The sequence below is a fragment of the Balaenoptera acutorostrata genome, chromosome 20, assembly GCF_949987535.1.
Source record: "Balaenoptera acutorostrata chromosome 20, mBalAcu1.1, whole genome shotgun sequence".
NCBI classification, from domain to species: Eukaryota; Metazoa; Chordata; class Mammalia; order Artiodactyla; family Balaenopteridae; genus Balaenoptera; species Balaenoptera acutorostrata.
The window spans coordinates 50,319,191-50,336,699 of NC_080083.1; the positions used below are offsets into that span (position 1 = coordinate 50,319,191).

At 43.4% G+C, this 17,509-nt stretch overlaps 1 protein-coding gene across 1 annotated transcript in view; it reads right to left on the bottom strand.

Annotated features, from left to right (window-relative positions):
- Positions 1–17,509, bottom strand: part of PITPNC1 (phosphatidylinositol transfer protein cytoplasmic 1) — a 258,228-nt gene that overhangs the window by 100,297 nt on the left and 140,422 nt on the right. The window contains exons 3-4 of the mRNA XM_028167335.2: positions 11,254–11,342; positions 10,223–10,230 (exon numbers count right to left, since the gene is read on the bottom strand). Of these exons, the coding sequence (XP_028023136.2) occupies positions 10,223–10,230; positions 11,254–11,342 (97 nt within the window). The remainder of the gene's footprint in view (positions 1–10,222; positions 10,231–11,253; positions 11,343–17,509) is intronic.

A 17,509-nucleotide genomic window follows, 5' to 3' on the forward strand; every position in this document is an offset into this window, starting at 1 on the left:
ATCCTTCCATTTGGACAGAAAGTTTGCCCCATAGTTGGAAGGTAATATATATATACTCTTTTGTGCATAGAAAATCTTCAATAGACACAACAGTTTCAAGAAGGTGTATGTCTGGTTGTCCCGCATCTACTCAGAATCTCAGTCATCCTGCAGGGAAAGATGCAAAGGAAAGAAGGGGAGATATTTGGGCTTCCTTGGCTGTTCTGGGTTCCGAGGGTCACATATGATTTTATACATCTGGGTGGGTGGTCCTAGAGACAGGATAGTTGGAAAAAAATTGCAAAGAAGATCGGTCCAGAAAAATGAGATGAGGAACCCAAGTGGAGAAAAAAAGTGGAAGAATTTTAAAGCAAAGAGAAGGCAAAAAGGAATCACATGTAAATAATAAAGATGAGGATGAATCAGAGAGTGATTTCCCAAATATAGGCTGCATCGGAAGAAAAATGTGGCCAAGAGGAGCGGTGGGGCCTGAAAGAGAAGTGGGGGAGGGTGAGAGGAAGGCAGTGTGTAGAAGGCAGAGCATGGAAATACAGCAGGAAACAGCTGTTTGTATTCCAGCCCACAGTGAGGAAATGAATGACAGCCTCTCCGCTGCTTCTCACCAGCCTGCACCCTACACTGAGGCTTCTGTTCACTCATTAGTTCCTCCATTGATGAAGCCTCGTCCCTCTTCTGACATGCTGAGTAACAGCCACTCACTGGAGAAGCGAGGCCAGGAGGGAGAAGGAGCAAATGCATGAATGAAAGTATGTTTTCTCAATGGGGCATTGTTTGCTACTGGCGCTTCCATGAAAATTGAGGAGGGAAACTAAATTCAGGCTCATCCAATCTAGAGCTGGACCTGCCAAGGCAGAAATAAGCACAGGATGCTTGTGAATACCAATAGCTACACACGACAGAGGCAGGACAAGGAGTGAAAGAGCAGGTGGAATACGTCAAATGAAAAAGAACTGCATGTAAATAAGAGAGATTGGAATGAATCAGTGACTCCCCAAATATAGGCTGGCATATGGCCAGGCAGGAAACTTCCAGATTACAAGCCTTCTCACGTAAAAATGGTAAGAATCACCCCTCTTAACCAACTGGGCAAATTCCTCACTTAAATACATACTATCATGTAGTTCTGAGTATCTTAGTGACTAGAAAAGTTGAAAGGCATGGGGGCAACTTGCATTCACTTTATTTAATCACTGAAATGTACTATTTCAGTATATCCATATTTATATGTATTTTATTTTATTTTTGCAGAAAGAAAGCTGCCCTACAAAATCTTCCAGGTTGTATTACTCTGATCTCACCAACTTGAACTGAACACAACTCCGTAGGTATCAATAAATTGTAGAAGAGAAATCTAATTTTCAGTACAAGTAGAAAATAGAAAAGAAGGAAAGGAGTACTTCTTAGGGAAATCTTCTATTGAAAATGCCTTTAAACAAATATTTTTTTCTTTGGTGATTGTCCTCTGCAAAGTCATTCTTAGCGGTGTTTAAAAAGATGCAAACATGAACCTAGAGATTATCATACTAAGTGAAGTAAGTCAGAGAAAGACAAATATCACAATGGTATCGCTTATATGTGGAATGTAAAAAAAGATACAAATGAACTTATTTACAAAACAGAAACAGACTCACAGACATAGAAAACAAACTTAGGGTTACCAAAAGGGAAAGGTGGGGCGGGAGAGGATAAATTAGGAGTTTGGGATTAACAGATACACAATAGTATATATAAAATAGATAAGGGCTTCCCTGGTGGTGCAGTGGTTGGGAGTCCACCTGCCAATGCAGGGGACACGGGTTCAATCCCTGCTCCGGGAAGATCCCGCATGCCGCAGAGCAGCTAAGCCTGTGCACCACAACTACGGAGCCTGTGCTCTAGAGCCTGTGAGCCACAACTACTGAGCCTGCGTGCCACAACTACTGAAGCCCACGCGCCTAGAGCCCGTGCTCCACAACAAGAGAAGCCACCGCAATGAGAAGCCCGCACACCACAGCAAAGAGTAGCCTCTGCTTGCCACAAGTAGAGAAAGCCCACACGCAGCAACGAAGACCCAATGCAGCCAAAAATAAATAAATTAAATTAAAAAAAAAAAGATAAACAACAAGGTCCTACGTATAGCACAGCGAACTACATTCAATATCTTGTAATAACCTATAATGGAAAAGAATCTGAAAACAAATATACATATATATGTATAACTGAATCATTTTGCTGTACACCTGAAACTAACACAACATTGTAAATCAACTATACTACAATTTTTAAAAAATGCAAATAACTTTAAAAGCTACGTTATGGTAGAGAAGCATATTTTAGCTTCTGCTCTCCCCCCCACCAAAATGGCTGAATTAATTTTCTTTGATGTACAAAGAAGAGCTTGGGAACAGCTAGAGCAAATGGAACTGGGATAAATCGGACAAACAACACTGTCTGTTCCAAAGTCTTCCCCAGGCAGCAATCAATTGGGTTGCTGAGATGTGGAGACAAGTCCTAGCCCTGCATAAGGACAAAGGCACTTCGGCGAATAAGCTTGTTTGTAACTGGTTCACCCATGCAACGAAGTTCATTTTCTAAACTGAAATAAATCAGAATGCATAAGCTCACTGTCATCCCCATGTACTGCTGCCTTGGCTGTTTGGTCTAACAGAATTGACTTTGCTTGAAAAGAACTTGCAGGTTCTATGTCACCTGATTCTTAAAAAAAAAAAAAAAAAAATCATTACAGTTGGGAGTTCTTCCAAAAAAACTCTGGTATTTGAGTCATAGTAATCTTCAGGCAACACATTAGCCCACTAAAATTTAGGAGAAAAGTAACATTTACTGAAATAGAATTGGTCCACTGGCCTATTTAGTGGTCACGTAATAGCTCTGACCCTGAGAGAAGCTTCTGGAGCATCCCTAAGTTTTAGAAGACTGGCTTTGCAAAATCCAAGGTCTCATGGACAGAGTGTGGGAAGTGTTGCATACTACAGCCTCCTTTTGGAGATTCAAAACGATACTGTTATTCTACAATAACAAAATATGTTAAAATCAGTATAACCCGGTGTTTCCTTTACTTAACTGGCTATGAACCATCTTAGTGATAGTTATAAATGGTTCCAGACTGTTTCTGTCTAAGTTTTCTTGAACCTGGAAGACTTCTGAACTTGGTTGTTCTGACTCTATGACACCAGCCTCATGCCATGACCCATGACTCACCTGACTTCACCACCTTCTCTGGGAGGATGGCCTGCGCCTTGCTCATCCAGCATCCCCAGCTGGAAGACTGTTTCTATGGCCTGGTCCCTAACAGGTCCCAGCTCATATAGCCCCATTTCTAAGAAGGGATACTTCCGTTGCCCCCTCCACCCCCAAATTACATACTGCCCCGGATACTCAGGGTTAACTGTGATGCAGAGACCTAACTCCCATCATTACCCCATCTCCATGATGCCAAAAAAGGAATATTTAGGGACCTCCATTCTATCTTAGCTCACATAGCAGCTGAGATGGCCAGATTGGCTTCTAATTTCCTTCCAAACAAGACCACTCCTAGAGTTCAGGTGTAATAATGTATTTGCCCTAGGCTTGTAACTATTTCCTGGTTATGCAATTTAGGGGTTTCTACTACCCTTGGCTGGGACGCAGTGGAAGGTGGGGGAGGGGGAGCTTAAGAAGGACGAGAGGCCTGAGAGGAATGGAGGTCGGTCTGTACACACAGCACCCATCAGCTCTTCCTATTATCAGGGAAGCTGATGAGGTCAAGATTGAAAGTGAAATTCCTATCCAGGATAGTTAGCTGCTTTCAGAAAAATACCTCTATCTCCCTAGTGCCACTCCTGGGAAGATAACCTGAGTTCACCTTGGGTTACTGACGACTCAATTGTGAGCAGCCCGACTTTCTTCCCCAGCTGGACTAACCCAACACTGAACAACCGCATCTCTCACTGTGGCTCAGTACCATCTGAGGGTCTCATGCAAGAGTCATTTCCTACTCCCTGGTTTCTTACAGTTGACTTTTTCTACCTCTTTCAACTAAATAATTAAAATGTTGGGTAGCACTGGACAGCCCACTACTATCTTTGGGGAACAGCTAGCCCTTCCAACTAACAGAAAGGTGCTCTCCATTTGTCATCACCTCTTCTGCGGATTCATATTAAAAGATGTTTTGGTGGAGTGGGTGCTCATGGCAGCAAAATATATACAGCAACTGTATATTCTAGGTCACTGCTATCGACTTATAATAGCTTGAGTTTTCAATTTCTTACAAATGAGAAGAAAAGCCTTTTCTTCCCCCCTTCATTACTACTGAGTTTGAACTGATGCTGCTGAGCTATATTCATACTCCAGTGAGGCCTTTTTTTAGCCCTAGAAAAACAAAATCGGCGACTTTGGAAAGCAGCCAGTCTCCTTGGGCACCTTCCTCTGTGACTTTATAAACTTCAGAAGAACTGGCAGGTTTTGAAGAACTGGTTAGATGGTCTGTCCTCTGGAAAATAGCTGTTGTGTTGTTCTTTGTTTACTGTACAATTAAGATTTTTTTTTCCTATAACCGAGCTAAAGATATTTTTTTCCACTTCCTGGGCAAATGGCATTTCCACATAATCCTAAACACACACAGTCACTCACAGTGATGAAAAAGCTTTTACGTCTTAATAACTGTGATAACACTGAAGCCCTAGATGACCCTGAAGAGAAAGTTCCCTTAGCTGGATTTTCTCACAAATGAGGGCAGCGTGAGGTCTCAGTAATAAGCTGGACAGTCAGAAATAAGACCCAGGGGATCCTAGGAATAGACATACAATGCTCTGGACTAATCCTATGAGAAAAGACACCTGTCCGGAGTATTATTGAGCCCCTCTGCCTCCCTGAGGGAGGGTGGAGTATGGTGACCCCAGTTGGGAATTTGGCTTTGGGGAAGTTTTGCTTTCGGGCACAGATAGGAAATATGGGGCTTGGAATGACATCAAGAAGAGGTATTTAGGATTAAAGGGTCAGTGGATAAAGAAAGAGCCCAGTGAAAAAGCATTCAAAACAGGGGAAAAGATGAAGACAATTGAAAGCCTCTGTCCTAAATCCTGGGAGCAGACCCTGTAGTCAGAGAGAAGAGTGGGCTCTTCCTCCCGGGTAGAGAGCGTGAGAACACGGCTGAGTCCTAGTCAGGAGGAGGGAGGCAGCTTCAAAACGAACACTGCAGGCCTGAAAGTGTGCACCTGCAGCCAGAGAGAAAAAAACCCAGAGGTCCTCACTGGGGAGATGGAAAGAAAAGCTGTGCTATATTTGGGATGGAAAATAAAAGTGGACTAGCTGGGAACAATGTTGCTTCCCTATGGAAAATTAAATCCAGACCTTGCCCTGAAACTCAAAGCTACCACTACCTGGCCTCCACATGTCTGGGCAGCCAGGATCCAGCAACATCACATGCCCACTGAGCCTGGAATGACCACACAGTGGACTGAATGTTTGTTCCCCTCCATTCATATGTTGAAGCCCCAACCCCCAAATGTGATGGTATTTGGAGATGGGGCCTTTGGGAGGTAATGAGGTTTAGATGAGGTCATGAGGGTGGGGCCCTCATGATGGGATTAGTGCCCTTATAAGAAGGGACCAGAGAGCTTGCTTTTGCTCTCTCTCTGCCATGTGAGGACACAGCAAGAAGACTGTTAGCAAACCAGGAAGAGAGCTCTCATCAGGAAATGAACCAGCTGATACCGTGATTGTGAACTTCCTAGACTCCAGAACTGTGAAAAATAAATGTCTGTTGTTTAAGCCACCCAGTTTATGGTGTTTTGTGATGCAGCCCAAGCAGCCTAAGACAGAACAGGTATCTACAGGTGGGAGTTCTACTCTCCCCAAGGTCCAGCTCAAACCCCACCTGCTCCAAGAAATATTCCCACAATTCTCCCAGGCAGAATTTCTCTCTCCTTTGCACAATCCTCTGTTTGCACTTCGACTGTAACACATAGCACTGGTCTTCCTTGAAATACTGACAGCTATGTATTCACCTGCTCTCAGTTTATTTTCCCCTACTCTGCCCCATTCAGTCCATTTCACTTCCTGAGCTAATCCTAACTGAGGCAGGAAGTACTTATGTAGTTATGACATATCATGTGATTGGCCCCACCGTTAATGTGGCATGTCAACTGCAGGACAGTTTCCTGAGTTATACAATTCTCTCTCCTCCCTTTCCCTTGGCCTACCAATGTGCCCCTGTTCTTATAGCCTGATTTTTGTACATTAGTCTCTGAGACCAGTTCTGCCCCACTGTCACCCCTCCCCCCAACAGGCTTGCCAGATAAAATATGAGATGAGGGGACTTCCCTGTGCCACAACTGCTGAGCCTGCGTGCTACAACTACTGAAGCCTGTGCGCCTAGAGCCTGTGCTCCGCAACAAAAGAAGCCACCGCAATGAGAAGCACGTGCACCGCAACGAAGAGTAGCCCCTGCTCGCCGCAACTAGAGAAAGCCTGCGCGCAGCAACGAGACCCAGCGCAACCAAAAATAAATAAATAAAAAATAAATTGAAAAAAACATGAGATGAGCCCTCTTTTAGTATAAATATAGCCCATGCAATTTTTGAGACATACTTATACTAAAAATTACTTGCTGTTAATCTGAAAATTCAAACTTAATTGGACATTCTGTATTTTTACTTGCTAAAGCTGGCAACTTTATCAGCTCAGCATCTCATGACCAAGTAACCTATGTAGGAGGGCTGTGTCCTGTTCTCACCTGTACATCTTCTTGAGGACTCTAGTCCTGTCTCTGAAGCTCACGGCCCCAGTGCAGGGGCCAGGGCCTTCCCTTTCACATTGCAATCGCTTTTCTGGCTGGATGCCCAGTGCCGTTCATTCTGCCCTCTGGTCTGAACCTCTGCTGTTAGCCCAGCTCAGAGCTCATCCAGGTCTGAGTGCCAGCCTGTCCCCTGAGCTGTGTGATGGCCTGTCCCATCTTGCCTCCAGAAAACTCCAGGACTTGCAGATGACTCCCAGGTTTTGACTGGAATGTGACTTCCTAAAGGGCAGGGATCATTGCTTAATGAAGCCTAGCATCTAGCATAATGCTTTACACATTGTTGGTGCTCAGTAATAAATTACTGTTAACCTAAAATTGAAAGATGATGTTATGGGTTGAATTGGGTCCCCACTAAATATATGTTGAATTCCTAACCCCAGTTCCTCAGAATGTGATCTTACTGGGAATTAGGGTCGTCACAGATGTAATTAGGTAAGATGATGTCAAACTGGCATAAGGCAGGTCCTTAATCCAATATGACTGATGTCCTTATAAGAAGAAGAGAGAGACACAGTGAAGAGGATGTCATGTGAAGATACAGACACACACAGAGGGAAGACAGCTATGTGAAAACAGAGGCAGAGACTGGAGTGGTGCTCCCACAAGCCACGGAATGCCAGAGGCCACCAGAAGCTAGAAAGAGGCAAAGAGGGATTCCTTCCCTACAGGTTGCAGAGACAGCATTGCCCCGCCGACAACTTGATTTAGACTTTTAGCCTCCAGAACTGTAAGACAATAAATTTCTGTTGTTTTAAGCCACCCAATTTGTGATACTTTGTTATGGCAGCTCTAGGGAACTACCCCAAGGATTACATTAGGGAGGAATTGACCAAAAACATGAGGGCCTAGAAGAAATCAAGTAATACTTAAAGAGTCAGAAGGGGCTGAGTATGAGACTATACGACTCTAACTTCTTCATGTTTTGTCTCCAAATTTCCTCAAGCAGAAATAATTTGTGTCCCTTTAAAAGTCTGAACTGTATGATTAGAACTGCAGCAGTAGTGTGGGGCAGAGGCTGGGCAGAAGTAAAGGCTACGAGCCCCTCAGAAATCCTCCATGGCCTGCACAGAGGTGGGCACAAGAGACCAGGGTTCATGGTGATGGAGACTGGCGGGAAAGGCTTCCATGGGAGGTGCGTCCCTGTGGGGACTGCTTTGTCAGGAACCATGGTTTCCATTCTGTTGCCTTCTGTTTTCAGTACTTTAATACATAGTCTTAAAAAATGAGCACAATACCACTAAACATTTTGCAGACTTCATTTCTCTGTTAATCACCCCCATATTTCACAGTAGTGTCATGAATTTATGGAGAATAAGTACCATCAGTTTTGGGTCAAGTCAAGGTGACCCAATTCTAAGGCAGCAAATAACTGCCTTTGCATAGCTATAGGGACAAGAATTCTCTTGGCCTTGCAACTATGGATTACATTTCAAATGAAAAGTCCATGCACAAGCTTTGGGAGACGTGGGAAATGGGGTAACATCAGCTATCAATAAAATCAAATTAAATCCTAGAAAATTAGTACCGTCCAGTCTAACGAGCCCAGTCTGCATTGAGGGGCACCAACATATAGTCCCATTTATTCATCCATAGAACTTCCATTTTAATGATGGCAGCTTCCAGCACTGTATGATATGTAATAATAACGAAGGATTTACCATGACTATTGAGGATTTACCATGCACCAAGGACTAGGCTGAGATTTCATGTGGATTATTTGATATAATCTTCATATCAGCCTCACGAGAAAGTTATCATATTTTCCCCTCTTACAGATGAGGAAATGGAGGCTTAAAAGGAATTAATCTGCATGACTGTTAATGGAGGTGGGATTCAAAAGAGTCCTAAGTCTTCCTCTTGAAGACGGTGCAGTTGATAGGGCTGGGAAGTGCTGTCTGGGAACCATTTAATTGCCTGCTATTTATAGGCAACATGCTAACAGTTTTCCATACATTAGATCAGGGGTTGATAGACTATATAGCCTGGGGGCCAAATGCAGCCTACTGCCTGGGTAAACATGACCAAGCCCATATCTCTACATATCATCTCTGGCTGCTTTCTCAAAGACAGAGACTGTTTGGCCCACAAAGCAGAAAATATTTACTATATGACCCTTTACAGAAAAAGTCTCCTAATCCCTGTGTTAGATCATTGAATCCTACTACTAATAGCTCTCTGAAAAAGGGATTATCCCAATTTTAGAGATGAAGAAACTTAGGTTCACAGAAGTTAAGCTCCTTGTTCTAGAACAGTGTTTCTCTGACTTCTAAATTGTAAAAATTGTATTTTGCCATAGAACTGCCTTTTTTTCCCCAAAGATAGGGACATTGGGGAGGGTGCTATATATATTCCTTCATTTCATAAAAGAAAAGACATTTTAATACCCAAGAATGAGGGTTCTAATTATCAACAGTCCTTTAAGTGGAATAAATTTAATTTTATGAAAAACTTTTTTTTTTTTCTTTCATTTTGCAAAGGATGGGTGAGAACACAGTAATGGACCAGCATGAGTTCAAGAACTGGCAGTTTTGGGTCATTTACTTAAGAACTTTAGCTAGTAAGAACCAGAGGATATTCAGGCCTACCTGACCCCAAAGCAGGTGACACTTTTGTATCTGTTGGGACTACCCATCTACCTGTGACCCATGCATTCCTTCTGTCATTCAATAACTATTCATTGAGAATCTACTATGTGCCACGTATGTACCATGCTCATACCAAGGACATGAGGAATCATTTTTCTCCATGCAGTTCTCACCATCTCTCTCCTCTTTGGCTGTTTTGATTAAGACTAAAAACTCAACTCCATCACAGCTCAGTTAACCATTTTCTTCTTATGACAGTTTGACCTGTTTGCCATTGGGGAAAATGATCCAAATGAAAATACCACAATACAATGACCTTATAGACATTTTTTTTTTTTAGTGTAAGTAATGACTCTACAGGCTCTTAGGACAGGTAGAAATTAAACGACTTTATCAAGCCACCGAGACTGTCCAATCTGAGTAAAATAGTTTGAACATAAGTCAATAGTTTGACCTTTCGTTTCAAGGTCTTTCTATGAGGGATCAGGCCACAGACTATAAGGAAAAGCCCCACCTTCCATTGATAACTACCATCATCTCTTTAATACCACATTGCTAGAAACTGTTCTTCTCTTACAGTGAACTATCACAAGTAGAGCAGTCAAGCTATTTAAAAATACAAGCAAAAGTTAATTATGTAAAGGCATTTTAAATTAACATTCATACTCTTGAACAAATGAGAACATTCAAATTATTGCATTATATATAACTATGTAATAGCCTACATTTAAATATTTCTGATTCTGAATTATTCCTCTTTTTTTTTTTTTTATTACATTGATAAGATGAGAAGCACAAGGGAAGTTCCAATTACTCCACTGATCTTAGGCTGAATATTTTAAAATGATTAAGTGAAACTTACTGTGTATTCTGGTCCCAGATGTTCATTTGGACAAGAGGGAAAAGAAAAAAGAGAGAGAAAAGGATGATTTAGACCACACTTATATGCAATATAAAACCACAGAACTAATAAATATTGCTGAATTATAATTATTAAAAATGTGGTAAAGAAACCTTCCGAGGATTCAACTTTCATAAATACTAAGTGTCTCTATGTTTGCTCTCGAAACTCTTTCACATACTTCTGTGGTTGGGTAGATAAGGAGTGTAAGACAAGATTCAATTAGCCTATAGGTTTGTGGCTAATTAAAAACCAAAGAGTTGGCCTTAGAAAAGCAGAATTAAAGACTAATAATTCCAGTAGAGCATTTCATTAACCACAAAGGAAATCTTTTAAGTGGAAAAGCAGCTTTTAAAACCAATAAGAAGACCCTGTTAGGATGACATTCAAATGGGATCTTGAATTTTCATGTGTTCGAGGGCAGGAACCAAACCTTCTAAATTTTTGGCCAGTGTCTAGCTCAGTACCAACACTGAGTGTTATTATCACTCTACCACAAGTGAGGAAGAAAGTGATTTTCATATTATCCTATTGCAAAGGAAGTGGTTTGGAGCAGAGAGACCCAACAGAACCTTTTATATAAATTATAGTCAGGTTTTGTTTTGCGGGGGTGGGGGGGGCATTTGTAAAGCAAACAAGTCAAAATAAACAATTTGTTTATGAACAAACCCCAACTCAACATTATTTGGGTATTACTGAGAAAAGAGGGAGAAATAAGGATCACGAAATCTCTAGAAATGTCACTAAAAAGAGCTTCCCTTTTCTTCTCCATATGTTATTTACTACAATCACTTTAAGAAGATGGAATAGTTTTGCTTAAGCCCCCCAACCCCCTGCTAGGAAGAGTGCTGACCTGAAAGTATGGAGGCAAAGGGTCAGGGAGATATCACAGCGTTCCCACCAGTCCCTGGTTGGATAACCCACCCTCAGTCAGTGAAATCTGAATCCTCCTGTGTCCTTGCATGCGACATACTGGGTGTACAAGGACTTACCTGTAATCGTGTAGGGATAATAGTTCCACGCCTTCTCTGTAACATAAAATATCTTGGGAACAACAGCTCTAGCCCAACTAGGCAGTTTGCTAAGATGAAAGAAAGACAGAAAAAAAGACAATTAGAGTCTGTCCAGGGCCTCACCCTGCTACCATATCTTTCCAGAGAAACTGACTGCTAGAGAAATCAGAGGACTTCTATTTCCGCTCTTCTCTCTTCAGCCACTCGGTCCCCACCTCCCTGGTCTTTACCATAGTTAAATCGTCCTCGGTTCATATTTAGGACATGTAGGATGGCCATAGACACTACAAGGCAGGAGAGAGGCAGAGAACGGATTGGTTCCCCAGAAAGAACCAACACCGCCAATACCGTGATTTCAGACTTTTGGCCTCCACCCTGGGAGGGGATAAATGTGTGTTGTCTAAAGCCACCCAGGTCACAGCCATTTGTTGCTGCAGTCCCAGGAAAATAATGCAAAGACAGTCATTCCTCTGAACAGGCACCCGGGCAGCCATTTGCAGAAAACATTCTCAAAACAAGGAAAACCCAAGGGCACAGGTCCCAAGACCCTTGGTAAACCAAGGACTAATTAAGTTTTGCTTTGCTTTGTTCTGTTTTCCTTCTGAGGCAAACTCTACAGCTTACTGCAGGCCCAGAGAATTCCTTTAAATATTATATTTAAATATATAGAATGACATACTACTGAAGTATGGCTGCATGATTTTATTCCCCCCCCAGCACTCTACTGTGGCGTTTCTGTCTTTCCAGATGCTACCATTTTGTTTCTTTCCTATGCTGGTGCCTACAGCTAAGTGTCTGGGACACCAACGTCTAGCAGTACCTCACACCCAGAGCGATGACGCAGACTCCCAGCTCCTGAGGGCTGCGTGTTGGCAATAAAGAACATCAAGAAGCGGTTGTGAATTGCAAGCTGATCTAGCTAAGAGAGGGGGGACATCAAGGTAAAAGAACCCCAAACCCCAAACCCCTCTTGGACATGGGGTTTAAATGACATCCAGAGCCAGTAAAATACTGTGCACCTTGCATGTCTTCCCAAATTGTTTCTCTGATTTCTGACAGTATCCAGTCCCTGCTTTTTAAAAGACAAATACATATTTTCGATGGCTGGTCAGACCTAACCCAAAGAAAGCTCCAGGCCGATACTCAGCGTTAAAATAAACGGGGAAATCTGAGCCGCCCCCCCGCCCCCGCCCCTGCAGCCGAGTGAGTGTCAGATGGAGGCCACTGCTCTCAGGTGTGCTGTGAGGGGCACACGGAGCAGTTTTATAATTCACAGGACAATTCTTCTTGCTGATCTAATGCAGAATGTCTCACTCCCATAAAATCATCTCTCACTCCCATAAAATCATTACTCCACTCTGCAGTAACTGCTCATTTACCTTCCCTTCAATCTGCTTAGAAGGAAGGGGCTGCTTCCCGACAGGGGTTTTTACAGCTTTCGCCTAGGATTTATTCTTTCAGTCACTGAAGTTGGAGGGTAACTGGGGTCAACGCTGAGAGTGGGAAAGTCGCGTTGGGCTGGCTTGCGGGAAGTGGTCACGAGCATAACGTCCCCCAGGTGCCCTCCCGTTTGCCACCACACCCCAGAGTGATATGCCAAAGGGTCATACAGGGAGGTGTGGATTCTACTCACAGACAAGTGGTTTTCTTGTGCTTTTAATGGGACCGAAACAGGTTTGTGGAATCTCCCCAAAGTAAGTTAGGCATTGTTCAGTTTAGACAAAGTACTTATGTCTCCTTACAAGCACTAGAGCCCTTTCCCCACTGTTCTTTAGTGGGGGAGGTGTTCCGTCTACACTGCACCCCTTCCCAGATTCACCAGCCTCCTCTTGATACCACTTTGGGGCCCGAGTCTTCCTCCCTCCATAACTCAATCCCTCTGCCATTTAAAAAGTCTCCCAGCAGAACCACATCCCTAAGCAACCATCATTTTCTGGAAGGAAGATGACAAACACTGGCCATTTTCCACTCATGTTGAAACTTGTCCTATTTGTAAGTGGTCACGACGCCAGGCTCTAGTATCTTTATCTTAGCTGCTTCATCCACCAATGTATGCAGAGTATGCAGCACTATAATCAAATACCTTTTCCAACGAGACGCCTGAAAACACATAACATTTAGCCAAGATGGCTGATATGATTTTATGTGACTTCTGAACAGTCTGGAAAGGAGGCCCTTCTGGTATAATCCATTTACCAGGCCAGGCACAGGAGGCGTTGGAACAAATTCTGTGATATGCCATTTAAATATTTTTAAGCCCACTGGAGACCTTCTCCTAGCCCCTGACTTCCCTGGAGCACATTCAACATTCAAATCGTTTTTGTCTGAGAAAGTAAAATTCGTTTTTCCCTGCAGCAATAATTTATCAGGGCTGCAAAGGAAAATGGAATTAAATTAGACCCCACTGCTGCTGTCCCTTTCGTGATGTATACTGCCTACAATTCCAAGGAGAAGCCTGTCATTCAAACTCACTACCTGGCATCAAACAAGAACCTCTCTTCTGGAAAGGTGGCATGACTTGAATCACGTCCTCTTGGTCCAGTGGCCGAGACTAAACCTCCCAAGACCATCTCACCATGGCTCAGGCTTTAGGGACACTGAGGAAAAAGACAAAATTCTAAAACCTTTAAGGAATTAGAAAACGTGCTGACGTGGAATGATACCACATTTCCCCAAAACCTTTGTCCATGCCTACCAAAGACAGACTTTTCAAATTGTTTTGTTTCTTACTTCTTTACTTCACATGGAACGGAACATATCAGTGACAGCTGGTCAACTTGTCCCAGGTTAAATGGGACTGTCCTGGTTCTGAAACAGGAGAGAAGGGGGCAGGGCACAACCCTTGAAAGAATGACATAGCCCGAGGACATGACATAAACTGATTGGAACCAAATGGGTCCAAGATGGCGGACAAGTCGACTGCACCAGACCTTGAGCCTTAGTATACACTCACATCAGCAAGCTAAATGACACACCCACAGGCACCGTGACAGTTCCAAGACTGACCATAAGGATCAAAAAGTGGGCAGTGGCCCAACTCCTGGAAATCCCCGGCCCTTCCTGAAATAGCTGGAATACTCCTCCCACTCATTAGCCTATGAAATTACCCACCCCTATAAAAACTGACAACCCCATACCCTGGTGCCTTTCTCACCTTCTGAGGTGGCCCACACTCTGTCTGTGGAGTGTGTTTCTCTCTAAATAAATCCACTTCTTACCTATCACTTTATCTCTCACTGAATTCTTTCTGCGATGAGACATCAAGAACCTGAGCTTCATTAAGTCCTCAAACCAGGTGTGTGATCTCAGTTGGAAGACTGTGGGTTTTTGGCTGGGTTCGAGTTCCGGCTGTGTGGGTTCGAGTCCCATTCTGGGTTTTGGCCAGGTTCGAGCCCCAGCCACAAGGGTTCGAGTCCCAATCAGGGTTTTGGCTGGGTTTGAGTCCCAGTCACATGGATTCAAGTCCCAATCTGGGTTTTGGCCAGGTTTGAGTCCCGGCCACATGGGTTCAAGTCCCCATCTGAGGTGCACAGTTTCAGCTGGCGACCACGAAGGGACAGTGATAAGGTAAGAAAATGTTGAGAGTCAGCTCTTGGTCCTAAAGAGGCCCGTGGGATGCTGCAAGCCATCCATACTGGGGAAGATGCTCTGCCAATGTCTGCTCATTTTTGACTGGCGGGTCAACCCCGTATACTTATGTACATCCAACAGCAGGTCCAGGACAGAATTATTAATCTCTATACTCGTCTCCTTGACCCTGAGGTTTTTCTCCTACATTCTTGTATTCTTGTTCATTCCTGCTCTATGTCTTTCTTTCTTCTGTTAACCCCAGAAGATCTGTGTGACCACCAAGGTGTACTTTTTATTGCTTTTACTCCCCTCCCTCTGACCCTCACAAGTGCTGACCCTTTATTCCCAGCTTATAGCTAGACCAACTCCTGTTCATCATCAACACTGTTGGGGACGTCTTCTGTGCCATCTCTTTGCGACTTCTGGGGAACTAACACCTGGTTGGGAGACTACCTTGGAAGGGATAGCATCTAAAGCTGTAAGTGCAAATCTTGACTGAATTGCGTGGTGGATTTTGACTTAGAGTGGAATTTTGGATAGCTCAGGAGTTAGAGACGTCACCTCGGGCTTGTCTGAAATGGGTCAGGGCTGCATCAATCCTAACCAATACTCCTCTGGGCCATATACTCTGGGGTCGGGAAAGATTTGGACAACAGGAATTAAAAGGAAAAAAACTTAGTACGTTATGTAATCAGGTTTGGTCACAATATGAGTTAGGAAATTTAAAATGGAGTGAAGTACCCTATGTTCAAATTTTCATGGCCTTGTATCTAGGCAATGGAACCCAAAAGGAATTTAAGGCATGTGTAGCTCGGGAGGGATAACTCTAGGAAGGACACAAAGGACATTTAAACTGACTCACCCTACAAGGCCATGGATCCCGAATGAACGTGGATCCCTCCTCCCCTGGGGTACAGGCCCTTTTGGCTATGCATTTCATAGCCCAGTCTGCCCCAGACATCAGGCACAAAACTCAGAAAGCAACTGCTGGTCCTCAGACTCCAATCAATGAATGATTTGTTCCAATTGGCTTATTAGGTTTTCAGTAATAGGGATATGGCCAAAAAGCCTGAACGCACCCAGAGAAATATGCAAAAGGCCCACATGATTGCAGTGGCTTTGTCTGCTCAAAGACCACCAAAGGGGAAGCGGCTTTTCTGGGCCAATCTGGCCCTGGCAGACCACAAGGCCCACAAGGCCAGTGTACCCTGTGTGGACAAAGGCAATGGAGGGAGGATTGTGATCAATGTGCCCTTTGCAAACAGCCAGGGCACTGGAAGAGGGAATGCCCCAGATGCCAGAGAGCAACGGCGGCCCCTCGGCCATTGACGGTTTTGCAATCAGAAGACTGAAGGGGCCCAAGGCCGGAAGTGGCTCTGCCTAGAGACACCATCTACATAACTAATGTCATGCCTCGGTGGTCACTGATGTGGCAGGCCACTTGATAGAATTTCTTACAGACACTGGTGCAACCTTCTCCGTCTTAACCCAAAGGATTGGAAACCTTAGCAATCATAAGGAATACTTAATGGAGTTGTCAGGGAAGAGACAGGGGCACACTTTCCTGGAACCCCTTTTGTGCAAGATCAATGGCCAGCTGTTTTTACATTCCTTTCTGTTTGTGCCTGACTGTCCCATCCGTTTAATGGGAAGAGATTTATGAACTAAGTTAGGGGCCACTCTGTTTCTTGAGGGGCAAGGGAACCACCCTCATCACCAAATGGTTCTAACAAAAAGCAAAAAGAAACAGATAAAATCTGAAGCTAAAATAGAAGCCTTAGTAGACCCTGGAATGTGGAATATTGAGGTTCTGGGCTTGGCCAAAGATATCCAACCGGTGATTATTAAGTAAAAAGGGTTATATAGTGTCTAAACATAAGGTAACAAATTTCTTAAACCTAGGGAAGATCCTGAAAGATGTTTGTAAGTAGATTACCAAAATAGGAGGCCACTGGTCTGACCAAACTGACCATAGCTGATATTCAGAGCCCAAAAGGAATTTTGGAAGAGGGCTTCTCCCCTAAGCTAAATAAGGAAAAATAAAAGTTTCCTACAGAGGTGAATGGGTATGTCAGTCCTTCAATATCATTGAGGTAACCACCCAATTCTTTGAAAAAGAAAACGAAACTGTCCTTGTTTTACAAATGTAGTCTTTACAGGACCAGAGGCGTGGCTCCAAAAATAATCCAAAGCCCACACTCCCCAAACCTTCCCTATTTATTTTAAGAGGCTTGTAAATATTAAACAAAGGGGAAACAAAGTCATCCTAGGAGGAACTTGCCTGTACCTTTGAGATGCAAATGTCCTATCTGGTCTTCTCAGGAACCCTTATTTCTGCCATCTTTTTAAAAATTTTAAAAAGAGGGGCAAAGTAATTTAGAACTTGACTTGTCAAGGATACATAGAAATCTTAAGTGTCTTTTCTGTGAACAGTAGTAAAAAGGGTTTAGCCATCTAGGTAGGTGAGCTTGATTTGTTCCATCTGCTAGAAGCCCAATTTGAATCCAGCTCCTTGTAACTGATGGCTTTTATGTTGTACCTGACTCAGGCCTGAAATTTTGGAATGGGAACTATGAGGCCTCTGTGTTTGTGTGTTCATATGTATCTATAAGTGCATTGTAGGTGTATGGTGTTGCCAAAAATTAATTCGTAAAAGAGATCTACT